Here is a 17938-nt window from a genome sequence, read left to right as displayed (position 1 = left end):
TTAAAAGCTTCCTTTCCATCAAAATTAAAGGCTTTCTACTTTTTCTATTATTTTGTTCAAAAGAAAGAAAACTCTTAAAACAAGTACCACAATTATAGCATTACCCCACATAGCCATGTGATTATACCTTTCATAAAGGAGATATTTGAACTTAATTGGCAAAAAAAAAAAAAGTAATCCAATCATGGATACCAAAGTAAATAGCAATATATCAAATCATCAAACTTTCTTCTTTTTTTTCACCCAAACTGATTATAAACAAAAACATTTGTCTCATGAATGAGAAAACACAGGTCTCTTTGACAATGGAAGCCATGTAAAACCATACATAATATTATGGCATATACATATTATGCCTTTGGGTGAAGTTATGAAATTTCAATTAAGCCTTTGCAACAGCATCACTTGCTGTTGCTGTTGTTGCTTCTGGTTCTGGTGATGGTTTCAGAATGATTTCAACATTGTCATGGACTCCTTGCAGCAACAACTCACCATCATAGGTCAAGAATTTTCGCCTCTTTGCTGCTCGTAACGTCCCGACCAACGCTTCGAAAATATTGGCACACTTGTCATCATGAAATAGCACACCAAATGTTACCTTGAAGAAACAATTCAAACTTGTAAATCAGCCACCATTGGTACTAAGCAGCACACTATATTTGTTCAAATTAGATGAACAAACATTATTCGAGTAGTGTATTTCATTAGAAGTAATATTTGGCCGAACATAATGCAAAATATGTCAAATTGAACTTTTTTTATTTAAGCGTTTATATATTACAATGCATAACTTGAAACTCGAACCCAGACCTCTCTAATTCACCCGCACCCTCCTATGGTCACTTGAGCTAACCTCAAATGGTTATGTTAGTAATGCAGAAAGACTGAATTATATATTTTTCTTTTTTGGTAAATGCAGGTGGAGGAATATGATGAAGAAATTGTATGGTTGAGTCAAATTTTTCATCAAAAGTTGACTTGGCCCATACATAGATCAAAAATGGAGTTTGATTGGAACTATGATCATCTAATGAAACCATAAGATAAAGCATTGGCACACATTAATAAAAAAAAATAAAAAATTGTAGAATTTTGCAAAGTGGGTTTTGTTTTTTCAAACTCAAACCTTAAAGTTCCCATCTAAAAGAAAATCTTAGACAGCATTTTCCTAAGTCTTTCCCCTCTCTACTAAGCAGAAATTAAAGTCTTAAACTTGAGCATTCCAATTATGATTGAATGGATTCTATCTAGGTCAGTCATGTGATTTTTTTCATCAAATCAACAAAGTAAAGCATCAAATTTGCATCACTATACTCTAAATTGAAACGAATTTGGTAAATTGGGAATTGGCAAAAAAGAAAAATGAGATCTCAGATCCATCCAGATTAAATCACAAGGAACCAAACCAATATTCATAGATTCAACAACAACAAGAACAAGAAGGAAAAAACAAAGGTTTTGTCAATTGTTTTACCTTGTAAGACCCATCAGTCTGGAGCTTTCCAAGCCTTTTGATCTCAACTCTGAGTCGCTCAACCTCTTCTTCCACGTTCATGGCGGGTTTTTCCTTTCTTCTTCTTCTTCTTCACTTTCTTATGGGAGACAAACAAATATTCGCACACAGCTCCCTCCCCTCTTATCTTACCTTCTCTTATATAATTATAATATGGGTAAATATTGATATAACTACCCAAAGTTTTATGCGGCATAAACTCAATTTATTTTTAGCCGCATAAGTATCAAATATTTGTAAAACTGTAATTTTCTTCTAATTTTGTCAGTACATACTCTATTTTGAATTTATTAAAAGAACATTTGAAAGTAACTGATACTATATATTTCTATCTAGACCCGATGATTAAAAATTTAAGCCCTGATTAAGATAATTACTGACAAAATTAGAGAAAAATTACAGTTTTACAAACATTAGGTATTTATGCCGTTAAAAATAAATATTGAGTTTGTACCGCTTACAAACATAAAACTTTGGAAACTTATGCCACTATTTACCCTTATAATATATACATATTTCTTTTTAATAATGGGTGTAATCATTTGATAACTTTATATTTTATCTAAACATGTCTTTTTAATAATCCTCTGAAGTGTACTATATTTTAAAATTTAGGTAAATTAGGGATTAAAATAAGTAAGTTTAATTTTTTGTTATTAAATTTAATTTTTGACAATAATAATATTTAAGTTATATTTTTAGATTTTTTATAGTAATTGTTAAGGGAAAAAAACAGAAAAATACAAAAAAGGAAAAAAAAATTACAAAAATACTTTGGGCCGGCCCATTAAACATTTATACAGTCCACATACAAATATTTACAAAAATACCACATTCACTAAGCCTTCAGCTGTACAGAGCGAACCATGAAGGTGAAAATACCGCGATCGTTTCAAAACCGCAAAACAACCAAAATGAAACTAAAACGATAAAAATACAACTATTAATTCTGGCGAAATCAACTGGAAAAGAAGACCTGCAATGATCTAAACAGAAAATGACGAAAAAAAAATCAGAAAAACTGTGAAGAAACTGAAATTACACATTTGTTTTCTATTTTATTCGATCAAAATAACTCCCCCTAATATCGAAATCTATATTCATGAAATGTAGATCTGTAACAAACAGATCTGGAGCTCCCACCAAATCCAAAACAATGTATGATGTGAAAAATTTTAAAAAAAAAACCTCATGAATAATATATCTACGTTATATACAGTTGCATTTTGATTGATTACTGGTTTCCAATATATATATATATATATATATATATTTAGAAACACAATAAGAAGAGTAAATTCGAATTAAGGTACAACCAGTTACGTATAAGTCAGTTTATTTTTTGTTTTGGTTGCCTTATAGTTGCATTATCGTTTTATGTTAGTTTATATATTATGCAGGAATTTAATTTGACAAGAACTAAGAAATAGTAGTTATACATAGTAAGTTTTGTGCAAAATAGTTGCATATTAGTTTTACAATGAAATAACATATGCAAGTAGCAAAACTATAATAAAACTACAAAACAACTGTATACAAACTAAAATACAGGAAAAGCTCTTTGAACATCAACATCCATGATAAATCTCATTGTTACCCATTGATGATATAAAAATGGACAGAAAACAACTAGACAAAAAACATATTAAAAAAAAATATATATACAGAAGGTGTTTACACTATTAAAAAACTATGAAAAAATTATTACAAAATGAGAAATAATCAAATGAAGAAACTGAAATGAAAAACAATAAAACATCTCGAAAAACAAAAACAGAAAAAAAAAATAGAAATTAAGACTAAACAAACAAAAATGAAAAACTCATAAAAAGAACAAATAAATTAAACTAAAAAAATAGAAGCCCTAAAAAACCAAACAAAACTAAAAGAAATGTTAAAATGAAAAACCTAAAATAGTAAAATCGATAAACACAAAACACACTAATGTCAAATACGAAAAAAATTTCAAAAAGGGGGGAAACGAAAAAGAAACTGAAAACAAACCTGAGATCGAAGACCAGCTCCATCTGAATCATTTTTTGAGCATTATCTTGATGAATTTTTTCCTGGGCAGCAACCTTTGATTTTTTTTAGGAGGAGCTTGCTCACGTTTCGACAGTTGAGAAGCAAAATCGGAGTTATCGTCTTATTCCTATTAGCTACAGATTTTAACCCCATTTGAGAACTTTTCTTTGGCAAAGGGGAGGAGAAGAGTTCAGCTATGGAGGTTTTATTTTAAAAAAAAAAAACTGAAAAGAAATTGAAAATAATAAAAAAAAAAAAAGGAAGAAGAGAAAAAGATAAGTGAAGGATTTAAGGTGTGATTGATATAAGTCATCAATCAATGACGTGGCTGCATGCATAGAATTGATGTGTAAGTGGTATAATTGTAATAAAAGAAAGAGGAAAGGTAAAAATGATGATGTAAGCGTGTAGGGGTTTTTTTGTAATAAATTGAGTAAATTAGATTTTTGATGTAAAAATTTCAATTGTTAAATAGCAAATTAATATTCAGATATTATTTTTTTGTTAGTATATTTAAATAAAAAAAATAATAATTTAAATTAATTAAGAATTATCATGTGGTTATTGACATATCACTTAACGATTATATATCTACAGAAGAAGTCGTAACTACTATTACTATAAAAAAATTAAATTTAAGTATCTATTTATAATTAATAGTTAAACTTAAATATTTATGTTATAAATTACTTCAAATGCACCAATACAATACCAAATGTAATATACTAAATAAATATATTCTCTTATATAAAATTTAAAAAAGAAAAAGTTTCAATTATTTTTTTTTTATTATTATAGAAAAAACAAAGGGACCCACTTGCTTCTCCTTTCCTTTTTATAACCACCAACCAATTCTAATTATACAACAATATCTTTTTGAGAAGAGAAAAGAAAACTCAACCCAAAACAGAACAGAAAAGAAAGAAACTAGAGAATGAAGTGAACACCATTATTTATATTTAGCATTAGAGAAAAAAGAAAGAGAGAAAGAAATGGGTGCTGTTGCTGAGTCTATTTGGATGCATTTACAGTTGCAGCAGCACCAGCAACAACAGCCCATATATAAGAAGAAACACACAACAAAAAGTTTGTGTTTCAGCCCAAAAAGTCTTATTATTAATAATAATAATAATAATGGTGGGAAAAAAGTGTTCTTTCCTACTAATACTTCTCTTGTGTCCTTAAACAACAACACTTCTATTAGTGTTGTTGCCAAGTTGAGTTCTTCCGCCGCTGCAGAAGCAGCGGCGGTGCCACCTTTGGAATTGGGTGTTGGGGAGATAAAGAACAAGTGCAAGAAGTGGATGTGGAAGGGTCAGTTTTCGATTAATTACTTGGTTGAAGGAGAAGAAAACCAAGAATCGAAATTGGAATCGAAATCCAATCCTCCTTTGCTTCTTGTTCATGGCTTTGGTGCTTCAATTCCTCATTGGCGCAGGTATGTTAATTTCTCATTTAGCTTAAGGCTATGAATAAACATTGTTACAAACAAACATATTCTTAAAAAAGAAAAAAATTGTGTTCTTAAGATAAACATATTATATCGTATTGTATTGTACAGTATTATATGTTATACTATAAAATTTAACTACGATCTAATACAGTGATATAATGTACCAAACGAACCCTTAGTCTTTCCAAATTGAAATGACTCCAACTAAGAGGATGCACACAAGAATCTTCACAATATTTTTGCCTTATTTCTAATAAGTATAGAAGCTTTTAGTACTTATAATCTTGAAGAAGAAACACTTTTCTGCAGCACCCAATTCATCAAACTATTTGAATGTGATAACACAATATCATTTAAATTACATTTATTTTATCCTCCTAACTGAAATTAATAATATATTATAACTTGATTTTGAGCATGAGAAGTAGTGTTGGTGACTGATTTTGTTTCATTCTTTGGACTCATAAAAACTTTCCCAGAGTGATTGATACTATCATATTTTTCCTTTTGAAATGTGACAGGAATATTAGAACATTAGCCCAGAATCATACTGTTTATGCAATTGACCTTCTTGGGTTTGGTGCTTCTGATAAGCCAGAAGGTTTTCCATACACAATGGAAACATGGGCTCAGGTATGTATGTTTTTCCAATGCAAAGATTCATAGAAATAGGGGTTTCTCTTTTAAGTTTTTTCTTTCTTTCGGGAATATACTCGTTTAGTACCTTGCATTTTATTAGTATCATGTATTTTTAATGATGCTCAAATGGTACATGTTTAGTACTTTGAACTCAAATTTAATCGATAAAGTTTTATCAATTTTATCAAACTGCTTTCACTTATATATAAAATATAGAGTAGTTTGGAGTAAAAATACTTAAGTTTAATTTTCGGTTGTAAATAAATACCTAAGTCATAATTCTGAAATTTCTGTAGGTACCTAATTGTTAAGTGCTAAGTAAATTGTACGTGTCAATTCCTGATTGGTTCAAGTCATTAAATTTTTATTTTTTTTAAAAAAAATAGTTAAAATATACCAATAAGAAAATGAGACGTGGATAATGACGACATTTAACGGTCAGACACCTACAGAGTTCCAAAATTATAACTTAGGTACTATTACCGTCAAAAATTAAACTTAAGTATTTATTTACAACCAAAAGTTAAACTTAAGTATTTATACCGTAAATTACACTAAAATATACTAAATATATATAATTTCAAAATACATATTATCACATATGCATTATTGAAAACATATAGAATAGCAAATAATTACACACTCTTTCTTTTTATTAAATTCATAATTGACTTAGTATTTTTTGTAAATAGTTAATATTAGACTTCTTGGATGAAATTGTAAAGAAGCCAACTGTTCTAGTTGGAAACTCTGTTGGAAGCCTTGCTTGTTTAATTGCTGCCTCAGGTAGGTAATGCTTAATCCAACCTACAACTTTTTTGATCCAATAATCATAACCATTTCATTTTTTTTTTCATAACTGATGTTTTTTGTTCCAACTAGAATCTAATCAATCATTGGTTAGAGGACTTGTGTTGCTAAATTGTGCTGGTGGCATGAACAACAAGGCAGTTGTTGATGATTGGAGAATCAAACTATTATTACCTTTGCTTTGGTTAGTTGATTTTTTGTTGAAGCAAAGAGCAATTGCTTCTTATATTTTCGAGCGTGTTAGGCAGAGGTATTCTATTTCATCAGTAGTATTGAGAAAATGTCTTGTGGATATCTAAAGGTGCTGACATGAATGAATCTGATTATAACAAAAAATTCCAATGCAGAGAAAACATCAGAAATATTTTGCTATCTGTATATGGAAATAAGAAATCTGTGGATGATGATCTAGTAGAGGTACTATTTGATTCTTCTGCATAGCCATGCTCCTCTTATTTATTCATATTTTTTGGGGAATAATTATGGTATAAGTGCTTAAAGTTTTGAGTTTATAACCGGCACAAGCTTAATCATTTTTTTTAGTGACATTAGTATCTGAATTTTTATCAGTATAGACTCCGTTAGTGTTTTAAATAGAACACATATTAAGTTTAGATTCTAAATTATTGGCTCTGGACGGAAACATGTAGTATCAATTATTTCTAAAAACTAGATCTGATTATAAATTTAAGACACTAGTGGAGTTTATAATAACGAAACTGAATGAAAATTATAGTTTTACTAACATTGGATACTTATGCTGTTAAAAATGATCATCAAGTCTATGACGCTTGTAAATTCAAAACTTTAGGTAATTATACTGTTATTAGTCTTTATCTTTTTGGTGTTACTAAACAATTTTTTTTACTTAAAATGCAGATCATCATTGAACCGACATTCGACCAAGGAGCATTGGATGCTTTTGTTTCGATTGTGACAGGTCCACCAGGGCCAAACCCTGTGAAATTGATGCCGAAAATCTCCATACCTATTCTGCTTCTATGGGGCAATCAAGATCCATTTACTCCTCTTGATGGACCAGTGGGGAAGTACTTCAGTGCCTTACCTGCTAAGGTAACAAGCATAAGCCTCTTTGTTTTGGAAGGTGTAGGTCATTGCCCCCACGACGACGAGCCTGAATTAGTCCACGAAAAGCTTCTTCCATGGTTGGCTCAGCTTCCTGCTTCATGATCATGACAGAAAAATCTATGCAATTATGATCAATTGCCTCCCCATTACACTTGGTGAGATTATGGAGAGAAACACTCTCTTTCTATATTGATATGTATATTTTTTGGTTAAACTACTTTAAAGTTTAACAGAAATAAAGAAAAATCCAAAATTTCTTATTCTGAATTGTGTTTGGAATGAAAAGGAGACAATGCTGTTATGCACAAGTTTTGTAGAGCTTATAGGATTCACTTATTCAATTATATGACTTGTTAAGATAATGATTGTGTTAAGACTAACTAAGCAAGGCTATTTAAAGATAATAATTGAAGAAAACTCTTGGAAATTTGCAATGTTGGAGCTTATTGTGAGAGAGAGACATGTTATTTATAGAAGAGCAATGAGTTTAAGATTTATAGAAGAGTTGTTAGAACAGAACAAAAACAGAATACAACTACTTTTGAAAAACCAAAGCTAAAACTACACTACTCTATTATCACTGGTCAAGCAGAAAGGGATAGAAGTCACTTTGAGTTTGAGCTTGTACTATGTACAAATATGTCGATGACTCGATAGGGAGAACTTCGATAAATAGAGCTCCTTAACTATAATCTAATCTCAGACAAAATGTAAATTTATCTCAATATATTTTGAACAAGCATGAAATACAAGATTGGTAATAGACAAGCTTGATAATCAACATGTAGTGACATGAAGATCTTTGAGTAAAGAACTTAGCCACTTGATTTCAACTGATGATGCATTAGCAAGTAGATTTGTATATTTAGACCTGAAAATTCAGCCCACTCACTCAATTCGGCCCACCCGTACCCGAAAAATAAAAAAAATTGGATTTTAAAAATTTTGGGCTAAGTTTAGGTAAAACCCGAATACACTATGGGACGGGTGCGAGTTTGTTAGAAAAAAAGAAAAATTACCTCATGTACGATAAGTTATACTTTTTTTATTATTATTTTACGTTTGAGTTATTACGTGGATTGTTAGTTGAGTTGTAACTTGAGTTGCGATCTGGATAACAATTTAATTAGGTTACGATTTGAATTGCTGCATGAGTTGCGATTAGAGCATTTACTGTAAAATACCGAATATTTGTAATTTATACCAATTTAAGTGGATGCCTTTTTAGCATTTCTGGTATTTATTTTATGAAAAGAGTTGAGTGAGAAAGTTAACTAATCTAACCAACACTAACTACCATATTTAAACTCCAACAACCCAATACAAATTTGACAACACACACGTGTCATATTCTTATAATGACACGTCACACCCATCCCACACCAATTGCATGCATCCATAGGTGTGTTTAACACTATACTATATCTCACTCACTCACTCACACCACTCACAAAAGGCAAAAGACATAAAAAAGCAACCACTTCTTCACATAGACTCATATAAACTTGGCACTTATTCAGTGGCATTTTCGTAATATTAAACCAATTCTAAGGTCATTTTTTATTCCTCTATTGCCCCCAAACTCCTTTTCACCCTATCCTCACCTATCTCTCTCCCCTTCCAAATCTCTCTCGTTCAGATTCAATCCCTAAAATTAAGAATTATCAATTTTTCTACAATTTCTTTTCTCAGTAATTAAAAAAAATCCAATTTTGATTCTGGGAATTTCTCGATTAATTTTTCTTTTCCCTTCTTGGGAATAAAAATTCGATTTTGCAGTTTAAGGGATTTGGGGGTTTGAATGTGATTTGGTAAAAAAAACAATGTCGGAATCAAATCAAGAGGCGTCAATGTATGGAAGAGGAGCCATGGCGAATAATAACATGCATAGTGGTGGTGGTGGTCATGGGGATGAAGAAGATGACGAGGTGACCGGTGCTGAAGAGTCCATTGATAACCCTCAGCTCCGGTATGAAGATGGTGGATGTGTTGGAGCCATGAACGGCGTTCAAGATGTTCCTTCAAATGTTCTATACGTGCCCAACTCTGAATACCCTCCCGTTGCAGAAAATGGAGGCTCTGATCAGCTCACTCTATCGTTTCAGGGCGAGGTTTACGTTTTCGATGCTGTTTCGCCTGATAAGGTAAAGATTGCTTCTTCTACTTTGGGGTTTTTTATAATGTTTTTGAAGTATTTTTCTTTAATTCACGTAAGAAAGTTTAGATTTTGGATATGTGTTCTTGTCAATTAGGCCTGTTCTGTGATCTTATATATTTATTTATTTATTTTCATTTTTAACTTCATCTTTTTATGGTGCTGAGTCAATTAATGACTTGAAAATTCTCTCCCTAAATTGGATTTATATTAGCTTTTTGAGGAACTCGTGGATAATGTGTTTGTGGGAAAGAACTATTGGTTTAGTATCTTCTATTTTTAAAATGCATTATCAACAAGTATATGTAGTTTGAGGGCTTTTACCTTGTGTTGATTATTATTTAAGAAACTTTACACTTTCAATGTGTTGATCTTCACAGGTGCAGGCAGTGTTGTTACTTTTGGGTGGATATGAAATCCCTTCTGGTATTCCTGCCATGGGTACAGCCCCTCTTAATCAACGGGTATGTGTGCACATATCTTAATCATTTTCTTCTATGTTTTGTACATTGAGAAAAGGAAAAAAAGAGAGAGAATTGATCTTCAGAGTCTCTTGTTTTTATGGTTAATTTTGGAGAGAAATGCAAAGGAGAGTGTAGAGGTAGTAAGTATCAAGTATGCATATATTTCTTTTGTGCTCAGTGTTTGTCTCATAAAGTGAGAAATTTGAAGAAATATGAAGTTTTCTTTGTTAGTTCTTATTTCAAGTTCGTGATGTTATTAGTTTGTACATACTTCTTTTGAGAAGGTGCATAGTTGATCTAACTTTAGGTGTTATAATCATTCATCTCTAGGCTGTGAATCAATTTGTTTCCAAGCCGGTTCAACCACATAGAGCTGCTTCTTTAAATCGGTTCCGGGAGAAGAGGAAAGAACGTTGTTTTGATAAAAAAATCCGTTACACTGTCCGCAAGGAAGTTGCTATGAGGTAATTTTTTTTCACATCCCGTTTTGCTTTTCAATCCAATAAGTAATGGCTCAAAAACACATCAGGTCCTTTATATGAAATTAAATTTTAGTTTTGAAAGGGCTGTGCTGTATTAATACGAAAGGATTTCTCTTCTTCGTATTTAAATGATTGTGCTGAGATAAGACATAGTTTTGGGATAAATTTATAATTATTATTGTAAGATTTTAGGTTGTATTACAATGATTGTGCTGAGATAAGTCATAATTTGGAATAAAATATTAATCTTATTATTAAAAGATTTTAGATTGTATTGCCGTAATTACAATGGCGGTGTATTCATAGTTAAATGCTTAGTATTTACTGTTTAGATAACTACTACATCCAAATAGGAATTTGAGTTTTAAGATTGCAGCCTCTACACATTTGCGGAGTGTCATTCCAGGATCGTGCTTGTCATTCAACTTGGGCAAGTCAAAAATCTGTACATAGTCATACAGTTTTCTCCATGTTTTTCTAATGCCATATTCTGAATTGATAATAAACGAAATGAAGTAAAGCCAACTTGTTATATTTATTCCATTACTATGCTCATGTAATTTGTGATTTTTAAATTTCAAGAATGTGCTGGCGGCAGCATTCTTTATTTGGAAAGATTCAATACGGTATAGGGACGTTCAAATGCTTATTATATTATGGAACAGAGTAACAAAGATGGAACTTTTAGTCTTTAATGTTGTCTACTTATGCTTACAAACTAGTTTTAGTTTTTAGCATGGAGGCTCTAATAAAATGTCTTGGATAAATGGAATTCTTATTCCACCAAAATGAGTTTGATTGAGCTTTAATTATAATCTTATGTGGCTCTTTCAGGATGCAGCGTAAGAAGGGTCAGTTTACATCATCTAAGGCTAGTTCCGATGAGGCGGGCTCAGCTGTAATTGTTTGGAATGGCGCACAGGGCTCTGGCCAAGATGAGAGCATGCAGGAAACTTCGTGAGTCTCAATTAGTTTCTTCATGTTCATGTGAATTCTGCTGACCATCAAATCCATTTATTTTTTTCATTCCTCCTGTACCTGCCCCAGGGTGAAATAGCCCGGGTTTGAATAGAAATTGTTCTAAATTTTGGATATTAATCTCAATCACCATCTTTAATGTAATCTTTAACTCTTTTAGTTATTGATCTGTAACACAAGCTTAAGACCTTGCATTGTAATTTTTTCGTTTAACGCACTGTGCAGGTGTACAAACTGCGGAACTAGTTCGAAGTCCACACCAATGATGCGTCGTGGGCCTGCTGGTGCAAGGACTTTGTGTAACGCATGTGGGCTTAAGTGGGCTAATAAGGTTTGTATAGTCTTGAAATTTGTTTTCCTGGTTTTAGGTCCTTAATAATAAGACATGAAGATTAAACTAAACTTGCATAAAATTTGTATTGATTGTGTTTTGTTACCAAAGAGTTTATTATCATGTTAAACTGTATTTTTCATTATTATTTTAAATTATGTGAGTGTGAGATGTTGATTAATGTACAAGTACGTTTTTAAACCTTTTATTGATGTTGTAATATCCCGATAGGTTAGTTCATATGGTTACGCCTATAGGCTTGCTCCCCTGAGGTCTGAGATTCGAGTCTGTCTCTAGCTGTTGTTTTGGTGTGCTACTTAATCACACTATGCATGCCGGGTTTGTTTATCATCTATGACCAAATTGCTTAGTAAGGCTAACTTGCTTTTTTGGCAGGGAGTCTTAAGAGATCTTAAGGTTCCGAACGGTGGTGTCCAGGCTGCTTCAATGAAGGAAACCGGGCAGGTACACCTCCCATTTAATGTAAATTCTCTAAATTCTTTTGAAAATGATTATCTTCTTGTTGAGCCATTTTAAAATAAGTGCATTTCTTAAGTTCTTTTGTGGATATGTTAATTACAGAGCGACGGTGATGCTAATGATTCGGAAGCTGTAAACACAACAACCAACATCGTCTCTTCCAACGGGCATCACGACCATATGACTACTGAAACAGGATGACTGGGTTAACTGGATCTAATACATTTTCTGCCTCAGCAAGGATGTGAAATAGATTCAAAATATGTAACAACTTCACATTCACTTTGAGCGTAAATAGAGTTTCAATGTACTAAACTAAAAAATTGATGATGATGATGAATAAGTTAACTAATTTGGGACTCTTTTTTAACATTAGCATTTGTATATTACTCCCATAAAAGAGACTCTTTGCTAAATGAGGATGCTTTTTCACACTATGTAAGGTTTTGAATTTTGATCAAGTATGTGGCTAAGTGGTAGTTATCTTGTATATTCTTGTGATTATGAATCCTTTGGGTTTTAAATTCTTCATGACATAAAAAACGATATGCATGGTTCAATATGATATAAGATAATGTATATACGTAATATAACAGTATATGATAAAAAAAACCCTAGTGAAAGCTATATGCCGGCCGCTATTCACAGGTGGGAGAAGCTCCCAACACGACGGCTAAAGCTGGTTTCAGTGTTGGTTTTAAGGGATGGCTTGGTTTTGGCCACGGCCATTTCGCCTTGGCCAAAGCTATGGCTATCTTGTCAGGTATCGGGTTGTGTGTTCGCCTCGGCTATTCTCATGTGTAGGTGGTGTTGAACTTGAACACTCACTCTTATTTAGAGGGTATTATTAGAGATACTTAGTTTATTGTAACTATTTTAATGACACTTATTTCTTTTATTATGCATAGGGGCTTGGATACCCAAATTATGTTAGTGCATTTTCATAAGTCTGCTTTTATTGATTAATGATATTGTTTTGGCACTCTTTTTTTCTTTTGAAATTTTTTCCATTGAGTTTACTCTTGAAATTTTTTTTGAAACCAGTTTTTCTAAAAAATAATTTAATAATGTAACATCAAAGTTCAAAGAATTTGTACATGCACATATTAATTAAAAAGAAACATATGAATTTGTTAGGATATCACATCAACGGTTTTTGACTATTTTTTCATAGCTCCCTCAAAGCCATGCAAACCACAAAGTGAGATTTCTTAATATTTAGTAAATAATTTACTCTTACTACAAAAAAGTTTACTAATGATTCAAGAGATGGATAACTGAAAAACTATACTATATAAAAGTAATGGGCTCCATTAATTGTGATACTTATAAATAAATATACGAGTTAGGGTGGAATCAAGAATACAATTTACATAATTCCTCAATAAGAAATATAACAAGTAAATAAAGAGAAAAATTCAAACTTGCTCGATTTGTTTATAGCCCAAAGGCCACTCTTTGTACACAGTCGGGGCGTCTTTTGGTGGGCATACGAATCAGCCCTGTGATCTGCATTTCTGTTACTGCTTTGCAAAATCGTGCTCTTTAAAACAAAGTTAAGGAAATTTAAAACCAACCTATGATGCAATTGCAAAGCAAAGACCAAACACACCTTAACTTAGTATGCTTAAATCTAACTAATTATCAACATTGCTTAAGCTTAACAACACTCTTTCTCACTCTCATGTCTTAACACTTGGCTTCACCTATGGACTCTAATCAAATATCTTCACCTAGTATGTTCTATACATATACCTTAAATTACCAAATCATTTAGTCAAAAAAATGATATAGAGAGTTTTCTTGTATGCTAAGCATTTAAGTTGGCTTCTCTTCTCACACCATGCAAAATAATGACTCGAAAATTCCCTAAAGCAAAGATGTGCAAAATCAAATAAGAAAAACAAAGCAGGATACTGTATTGACGATTCACTCTTGTTTTCGTTTTCATTTGTTTCTTTTCTTTTCTTTCGAAGTGGTGACTGCTGCTTCCCTTTGTGTTTCACTTTGATACTAGGGTTAGTCACGACTGATTTGAAACATTGGTACCAATCATGAAGACTGATAAGATCGCCATGTTCCTGAGCTAGTGTGTACCTAGAATAATGGATGAACGTTTAAGCCAACAATCCACAATGCATACTTGCAACTATAGTAGAATTAATTGTTTTAAAGTCCAAGTGCAAAGTTGAAAGAACATTTCACCGTCCAAAAATAATGGCGAATAATGCGTTGGACACATACTTACATGATTGAGGTATCAGGCATGGATGGTATTGGAACATTGCCAGTCCTGTTGCAGCACTTACACTGCAGAAATTTGTGGAATTCTAATAGATCAACTTGAATCCTTCTTCTTGGGTCTCCATTCAAAGCCTAAAATAGTAAAAGAACAAGAAATATTACGAGCCAAAAAAACCCATTGCCATACTATGTTCGTAAAAGGCACATTCAGCTGTGGGATCTTTTAATGAAGTTTGTAGTGCTTTGATTTTTTCTACCCATCTCTAAAAATAGAATTTATCCAAGACTTCTAAATAATACTTCAAAATATCCTCAATAAACATAGATGCCTAGATTATCCATCGATCATATCAGGAAAACAAACCCCTTAAAATTTAAGGACAGTCCCTAGTATATTTTGTTTCAAAATTTACCAACACTCAAGCATAGTTTCGCACCACTTTCCTCAGCAGAGAGCAATTGGTGAAATAAACACAAATATGATTGACAAACTAATATGAGAAAACCCTCACCATCCACTTGGATGTCAATATCCAACAATCTAATTCTAAATAACCAGAAAGTTGACTAAAAAGTATAGCAGTCAGTGCAAGAAGTGCCTAGAATGCTTACCAATTGAAGTTTTTCAACATCTTTAAAGCAAACAACTTCATGAAAAGGAATGCACTCGATGGGTTTCATAAACTTGCTGCCACACAACAATACCAGTGATAAATAAATAACCAATATCATCTAAGAATAATAAATAAGTACAATATAATTATTTAGAAAACATTTAACACGAATCTGCACCTGCACCTTCCAACACTCTGGTTTTATATGTGATATCATTAAAATAAACTAATTATTTACCTAATCATGCTAGTTATTAGGTTAGCAGCTTTTTCATTTCCCGTCTTCGACTCCTTAATATAGGCAGCAGTCCGAGATGTGTGTCTCCTGTCAAATTAACACAAAGGGTGCATAAATACGTACAAATGAACGAAAAACCAAATGCAAACTAGCCTTTTCTAAAAGGTATTTTTGCGGAGAAAAAAAAGAGCTTGTGTTATCCCGGCGACACTCTACACTTGCATGAGTAGATGTTTGTGTGTCAAGAAAATCAATATTTAAGTTCTTCGGAAGACTATTTTTCCAAGAAATTTTTAAATGTGTATGCTGCACATGAGAAGAAAACACTTTAAGAAATAAGTTTCTCAAACTTTAGGATCATCTATGTTCTAAACTTTCAATTAGGCATTGGAAGTTTTTATTGAGGCCCTCAATTATGAAATCTTCTAGAAAAGTGAATTAAGAATATGAACTCTTCTAAATGAGGACTTCAAATTATGAATTAAACTTCAAAAATAAAGGCACCCTACAGCCAAATTCAATAAGGTAACAGTAAAATGTAGCATGTCACCCATTAACATCCTATATTCAAGGAAATCCTAAGATTGTTCCCACCTCAAGCAAAAAATGGTTTTCAGCTCCACTAGATTGTATCCCTAGTAAGCCTACGATAGATACAGTTCTTTATTGTAATGCTCGATTGAAAATTTTTATACTAAAGTATCTGACGTGTAAAGTAAAAATTTAAAAAGAGGATGTTTATTTTTTATTTTGGCCTAGATATGATAGAGAATAGGCATCACTCTCAGCACCTACTTCTAACATTTCATTCTTCTTAGCATATGATTAAGACAATGAAAGAATAAATTTAAAGATAACATGAGAGATTATTCTGATACAAAGGAAGAAACAAGATGAAATATTGTATTACTTGGAAAGGCCTGTAAAATCCTGTTTCAAACTCATTCCGTCTTCCATTTTAATCATGGGGTGCAGCTCCTTCACTTTGTCATGGATCTATGTTGAGCAAGTGAGACATAACAATTAATTAATTTGGGAGATAAAAATTCTACTTATAAATTTCTTGAAATATAAAATTGGCACAGCAATATTCCTTCTTTTACAGAAGAACCTGCAGTATCGGCATAACATCATAACAACAGCCACACAGTAGTAGCAAGCATGATATATGTATAAATCCATACATGCAACATGTGCACTTGATAATATCTGAACCATCATTTGGTATACTGAATCTTTTTATAACCTTCTTGGATTAGTTTTCATACCTCAAGAATATCCATAGTGAGATTTTCCCAACTCTTAAGCAACTGAGATAGTGATGCCGCTGGAAGATCCCTGATAATTTGCATGAAGAATCAAGGTATAATTTAAATAGAATTTTATCCAATATAAACATTACTTACTGATTTTTCTTTTTTTTTTCTGAATACAAAAACATGGATCAAAGTGAAGACATGTTCAAGAGATATTGCATTCTTACAAGCTACCTACCTCACTTTTTGAATCACCTGAGAAATAGGACCACCCTTTCGCCAATATTGTTGAGCCACAGATTGATTGCTTGAAGAGGTTATGTCAAAACCTTTCCCTGACCTAGTGTGAGTACCAGAGGCGACGGCATTGTAAATATTTGGATCAAGTGCCTCACATAATAAGTCTAGGAGATGGACTTTGTTGTACTTTCCAGCTTCATAAAGGCACTAAAGCATAAGGAATAGAATGAAGGAAAATCAGAATAAACAAAATAAACTACCACAATGAGTCCAGGTTCACTAAGAGATCATCAATCTAGAATACACATAAAACTTTATACTATAAAGATACTGTAGTGTTCCGGGTGTAATTCCTAGTTTGTAGGGATCATATTATTTTATGCTTTCTATTCTAAACGAAAGATTTTGGAGTAATGTCTACAATCTTTTAATTTCTTATATTTTAATATCCTACCAAGCAGCAAAACTCTGAATGATATCCCCTCAAATTCAGTGCATTATCATGCTTACTTTTTTCTAAAAACGAAACAAACATTAATTCACACTTCTATAAGTATGATCAGTAGGTCATTTTCTATTGATAAATAATTTGAAATGCTAAAGAATGCGGGCCATTAGCAATGTAAAATTAATAACATTAGGAATAAAAGGATTAAATAATATGAAGAATGAGTTCTTAGTCTTCCACATCATCCAAAAGAAATGGTAAGTAAGATGTAAACACAAGTGTGAGGGAAAGAAAAGGTAGCAACTCTAATCTTAGAAGATTATGAAGAATGGTAAGTTTAGAAACTTGGAGTTTTCATGATTCACTGCAGCATAAGAATAAGGAAGAAGTTTGAGACCTTACCATAACCACAGTGCCCCAACACTTCTGTGAACGCTTCAACTCTGTCAAACCGCAAGCCAAATTGCTTTCAATTTGTG

General features: G+C 32.1%; 4 protein-coding genes across 5 annotated transcripts in view; 2 read left to right on the top strand and 2 right to left on the bottom strand.

The window, feature by feature from the left end:
• Positions 1 to 211: 211 nt before the first annotated feature.
• On the bottom strand, positions 212 to 1667 carry LOC115717418 (costars family protein). The gene is made up of 2 exons (XM_030646390.2): positions 1475 to 1667; positions 212 to 598 (listed from the first exon to the last, which is right to left on the bottom strand). Exons 1-2 carry the CDS (start codon positions 1553 to 1555, stop codon positions 383 to 385), a joined length of 297 nt encoding a protein of 98 aa, XP_030502250.1. The 5' UTR covers positions 1556 to 1667; the 3' UTR covers positions 212 to 382.
• A 2731-nt stretch (positions 1668 to 4398) lies between these two features.
• Positions 4399 to 7789, top strand: LOC133034668 (pheophytinase, chloroplastic). The gene is made up of 6 exons (XM_061109958.1): positions 4399 to 4976; positions 5513 to 5624; positions 6323 to 6416; positions 6513 to 6690; positions 6788 to 6857; positions 7320 to 7789. Exons 1-6 carry the CDS (start codon positions 4531 to 4533, stop codon positions 7629 to 7631), a joined length of 1212 nt encoding a protein of 403 aa, XP_060965941.1. The 5' UTR covers positions 4399 to 4530; the 3' UTR covers positions 7632 to 7789.
• Positions 7790 to 8969: 1180 nt separating this feature from the next.
• Positions 8970 to 12909, top strand: LOC115719706 (GATA transcription factor 28). 2 transcript variants are annotated; one of them, XM_030648853.2, is made up of 7 exons: positions 8970 to 9673; positions 10065 to 10148; positions 10479 to 10612; positions 11465 to 11587; positions 11834 to 11939; positions 12336 to 12422; positions 12522 to 12909. In XM_030648853.2, the coding sequence occupies exons 1-7, from the start codon at positions 9353 to 9355 to the stop codon at positions 12618 to 12620; spliced, it is 954 nt and encodes a 317-aa protein (XP_030504713.1). In that variant the 5' UTR covers positions 8970 to 9352; the 3' UTR covers positions 12621 to 12909. The 2 variants fall into 2 exon arrangements, with proteins under 2 accessions (XP_030504713.1, XP_030504714.1); XM_030648854.2 differs by having other exon boundaries at positions 8977 to 9673; positions 12336 to 12404.
• Positions 12910 to 13691: 782 nt separating this feature from the next.
• Positions 13692 to 17938, bottom strand: part of LOC115718518 (origin of replication complex subunit 3) — a 7051-nt gene continuing 2804 nt past the window's right edge. Inside the window, exons 9-17 of the mRNA XM_061109957.1 lie at positions 17862 to 17938; positions 17010 to 17218; positions 16784 to 16853; positions 16426 to 16511; positions 15516 to 15602; positions 15276 to 15351; positions 14668 to 14795; positions 14337 to 14516; positions 13692 to 13962 (exon numbers count right to left, since the gene is read on the bottom strand). The exon at positions 17862 to 17938 is cut by the window's right edge and continues 34 nt beyond it. Of these exons, the coding sequence (XP_060965940.1) occupies positions 13857 to 13962; positions 14337 to 14516; positions 14668 to 14795; positions 15276 to 15351; positions 15516 to 15602; positions 16426 to 16511; positions 16784 to 16853; positions 17010 to 17218; positions 17862 to 17938 (1019 nt within the window). The 3' untranslated portion in view covers positions 13692 to 13856. The remainder of the gene's footprint in view (positions 13963 to 14336; positions 14517 to 14667; positions 14796 to 15275; positions 15352 to 15515; positions 15603 to 16425; positions 16512 to 16783; positions 16854 to 17009; positions 17219 to 17861) is intronic.

This window comes from Cannabis sativa, chromosome 2, assembly GCF_029168945.1.
Source record: "Cannabis sativa cultivar Pink pepper isolate KNU-18-1 chromosome 2, ASM2916894v1, whole genome shotgun sequence".
Lineage (NCBI taxonomy): Eukaryota > Viridiplantae > Streptophyta > Magnoliopsida > Rosales > Cannabaceae > Cannabis > Cannabis sativa.
This window is presented reverse-complemented; position numbering and strand designations above follow the sequence as displayed.

What these genes read in the sequence shown, in the direction of transcription:
- LOC115717418 (XM_030646390.2), bottom strand. Translation starts at nt 1,555, where the DNA reads ATGAACGTGGAAGAAGAGGTTGAGCGACTCAGAGTTGAGATCAAAAGG. An exon ending in AGACTGATGGGTCTTACAAG is followed by an intron (nt 599 to 1,474) that starts GTAAAACAATTG and finishes TGTTTCTTCAAG; the next exon opens with GTAACATTTGGTGTGCTATT.
- LOC133034668 (XM_061109958.1), top strand. Translation starts at nt 4,531, where the DNA reads ATGGGTGCTGTTGCTGAGTCTATTTGGATGCATTTACAGTTGCAGCAG. An exon ending in TCAATTCCTCATTGGCGCAG is followed by an intron (nt 4,977 to 5,512) that starts GTATGTTAATTT and finishes GAAATGTGACAG; the next exon opens with GAATATTAGAACATTAGCCC. An exon ending in TGGATGATGATCTAGTAGAG is followed by an intron (nt 6,858 to 7,319) that starts GTACTATTTGAT and finishes CTTAAAATGCAG; the next exon opens with ATCATCATTGAACCGACATT.
- LOC115719706 (XM_030648853.2), top strand. Translation starts at nt 9,353, where the DNA reads ATGTCGGAATCAAATCAAGAGGCGTCAATGTATGGAAGAGGAGCCATG. An exon ending in CGCAAGGAAGTTGCTATGAG is followed by an intron (nt 10,613 to 11,464) that starts GTAATTTTTTTT and finishes TGGCTCTTTCAG; the next exon opens with GATGCAGCGTAAGAAGGGTC. An exon ending in GAGAGCATGCAGGAAACTTC is followed by an intron (nt 11,588 to 11,833) that starts GTGAGTCTCAAT and finishes CGCACTGTGCAG; the next exon opens with GTGTACAAACTGCGGAACTA.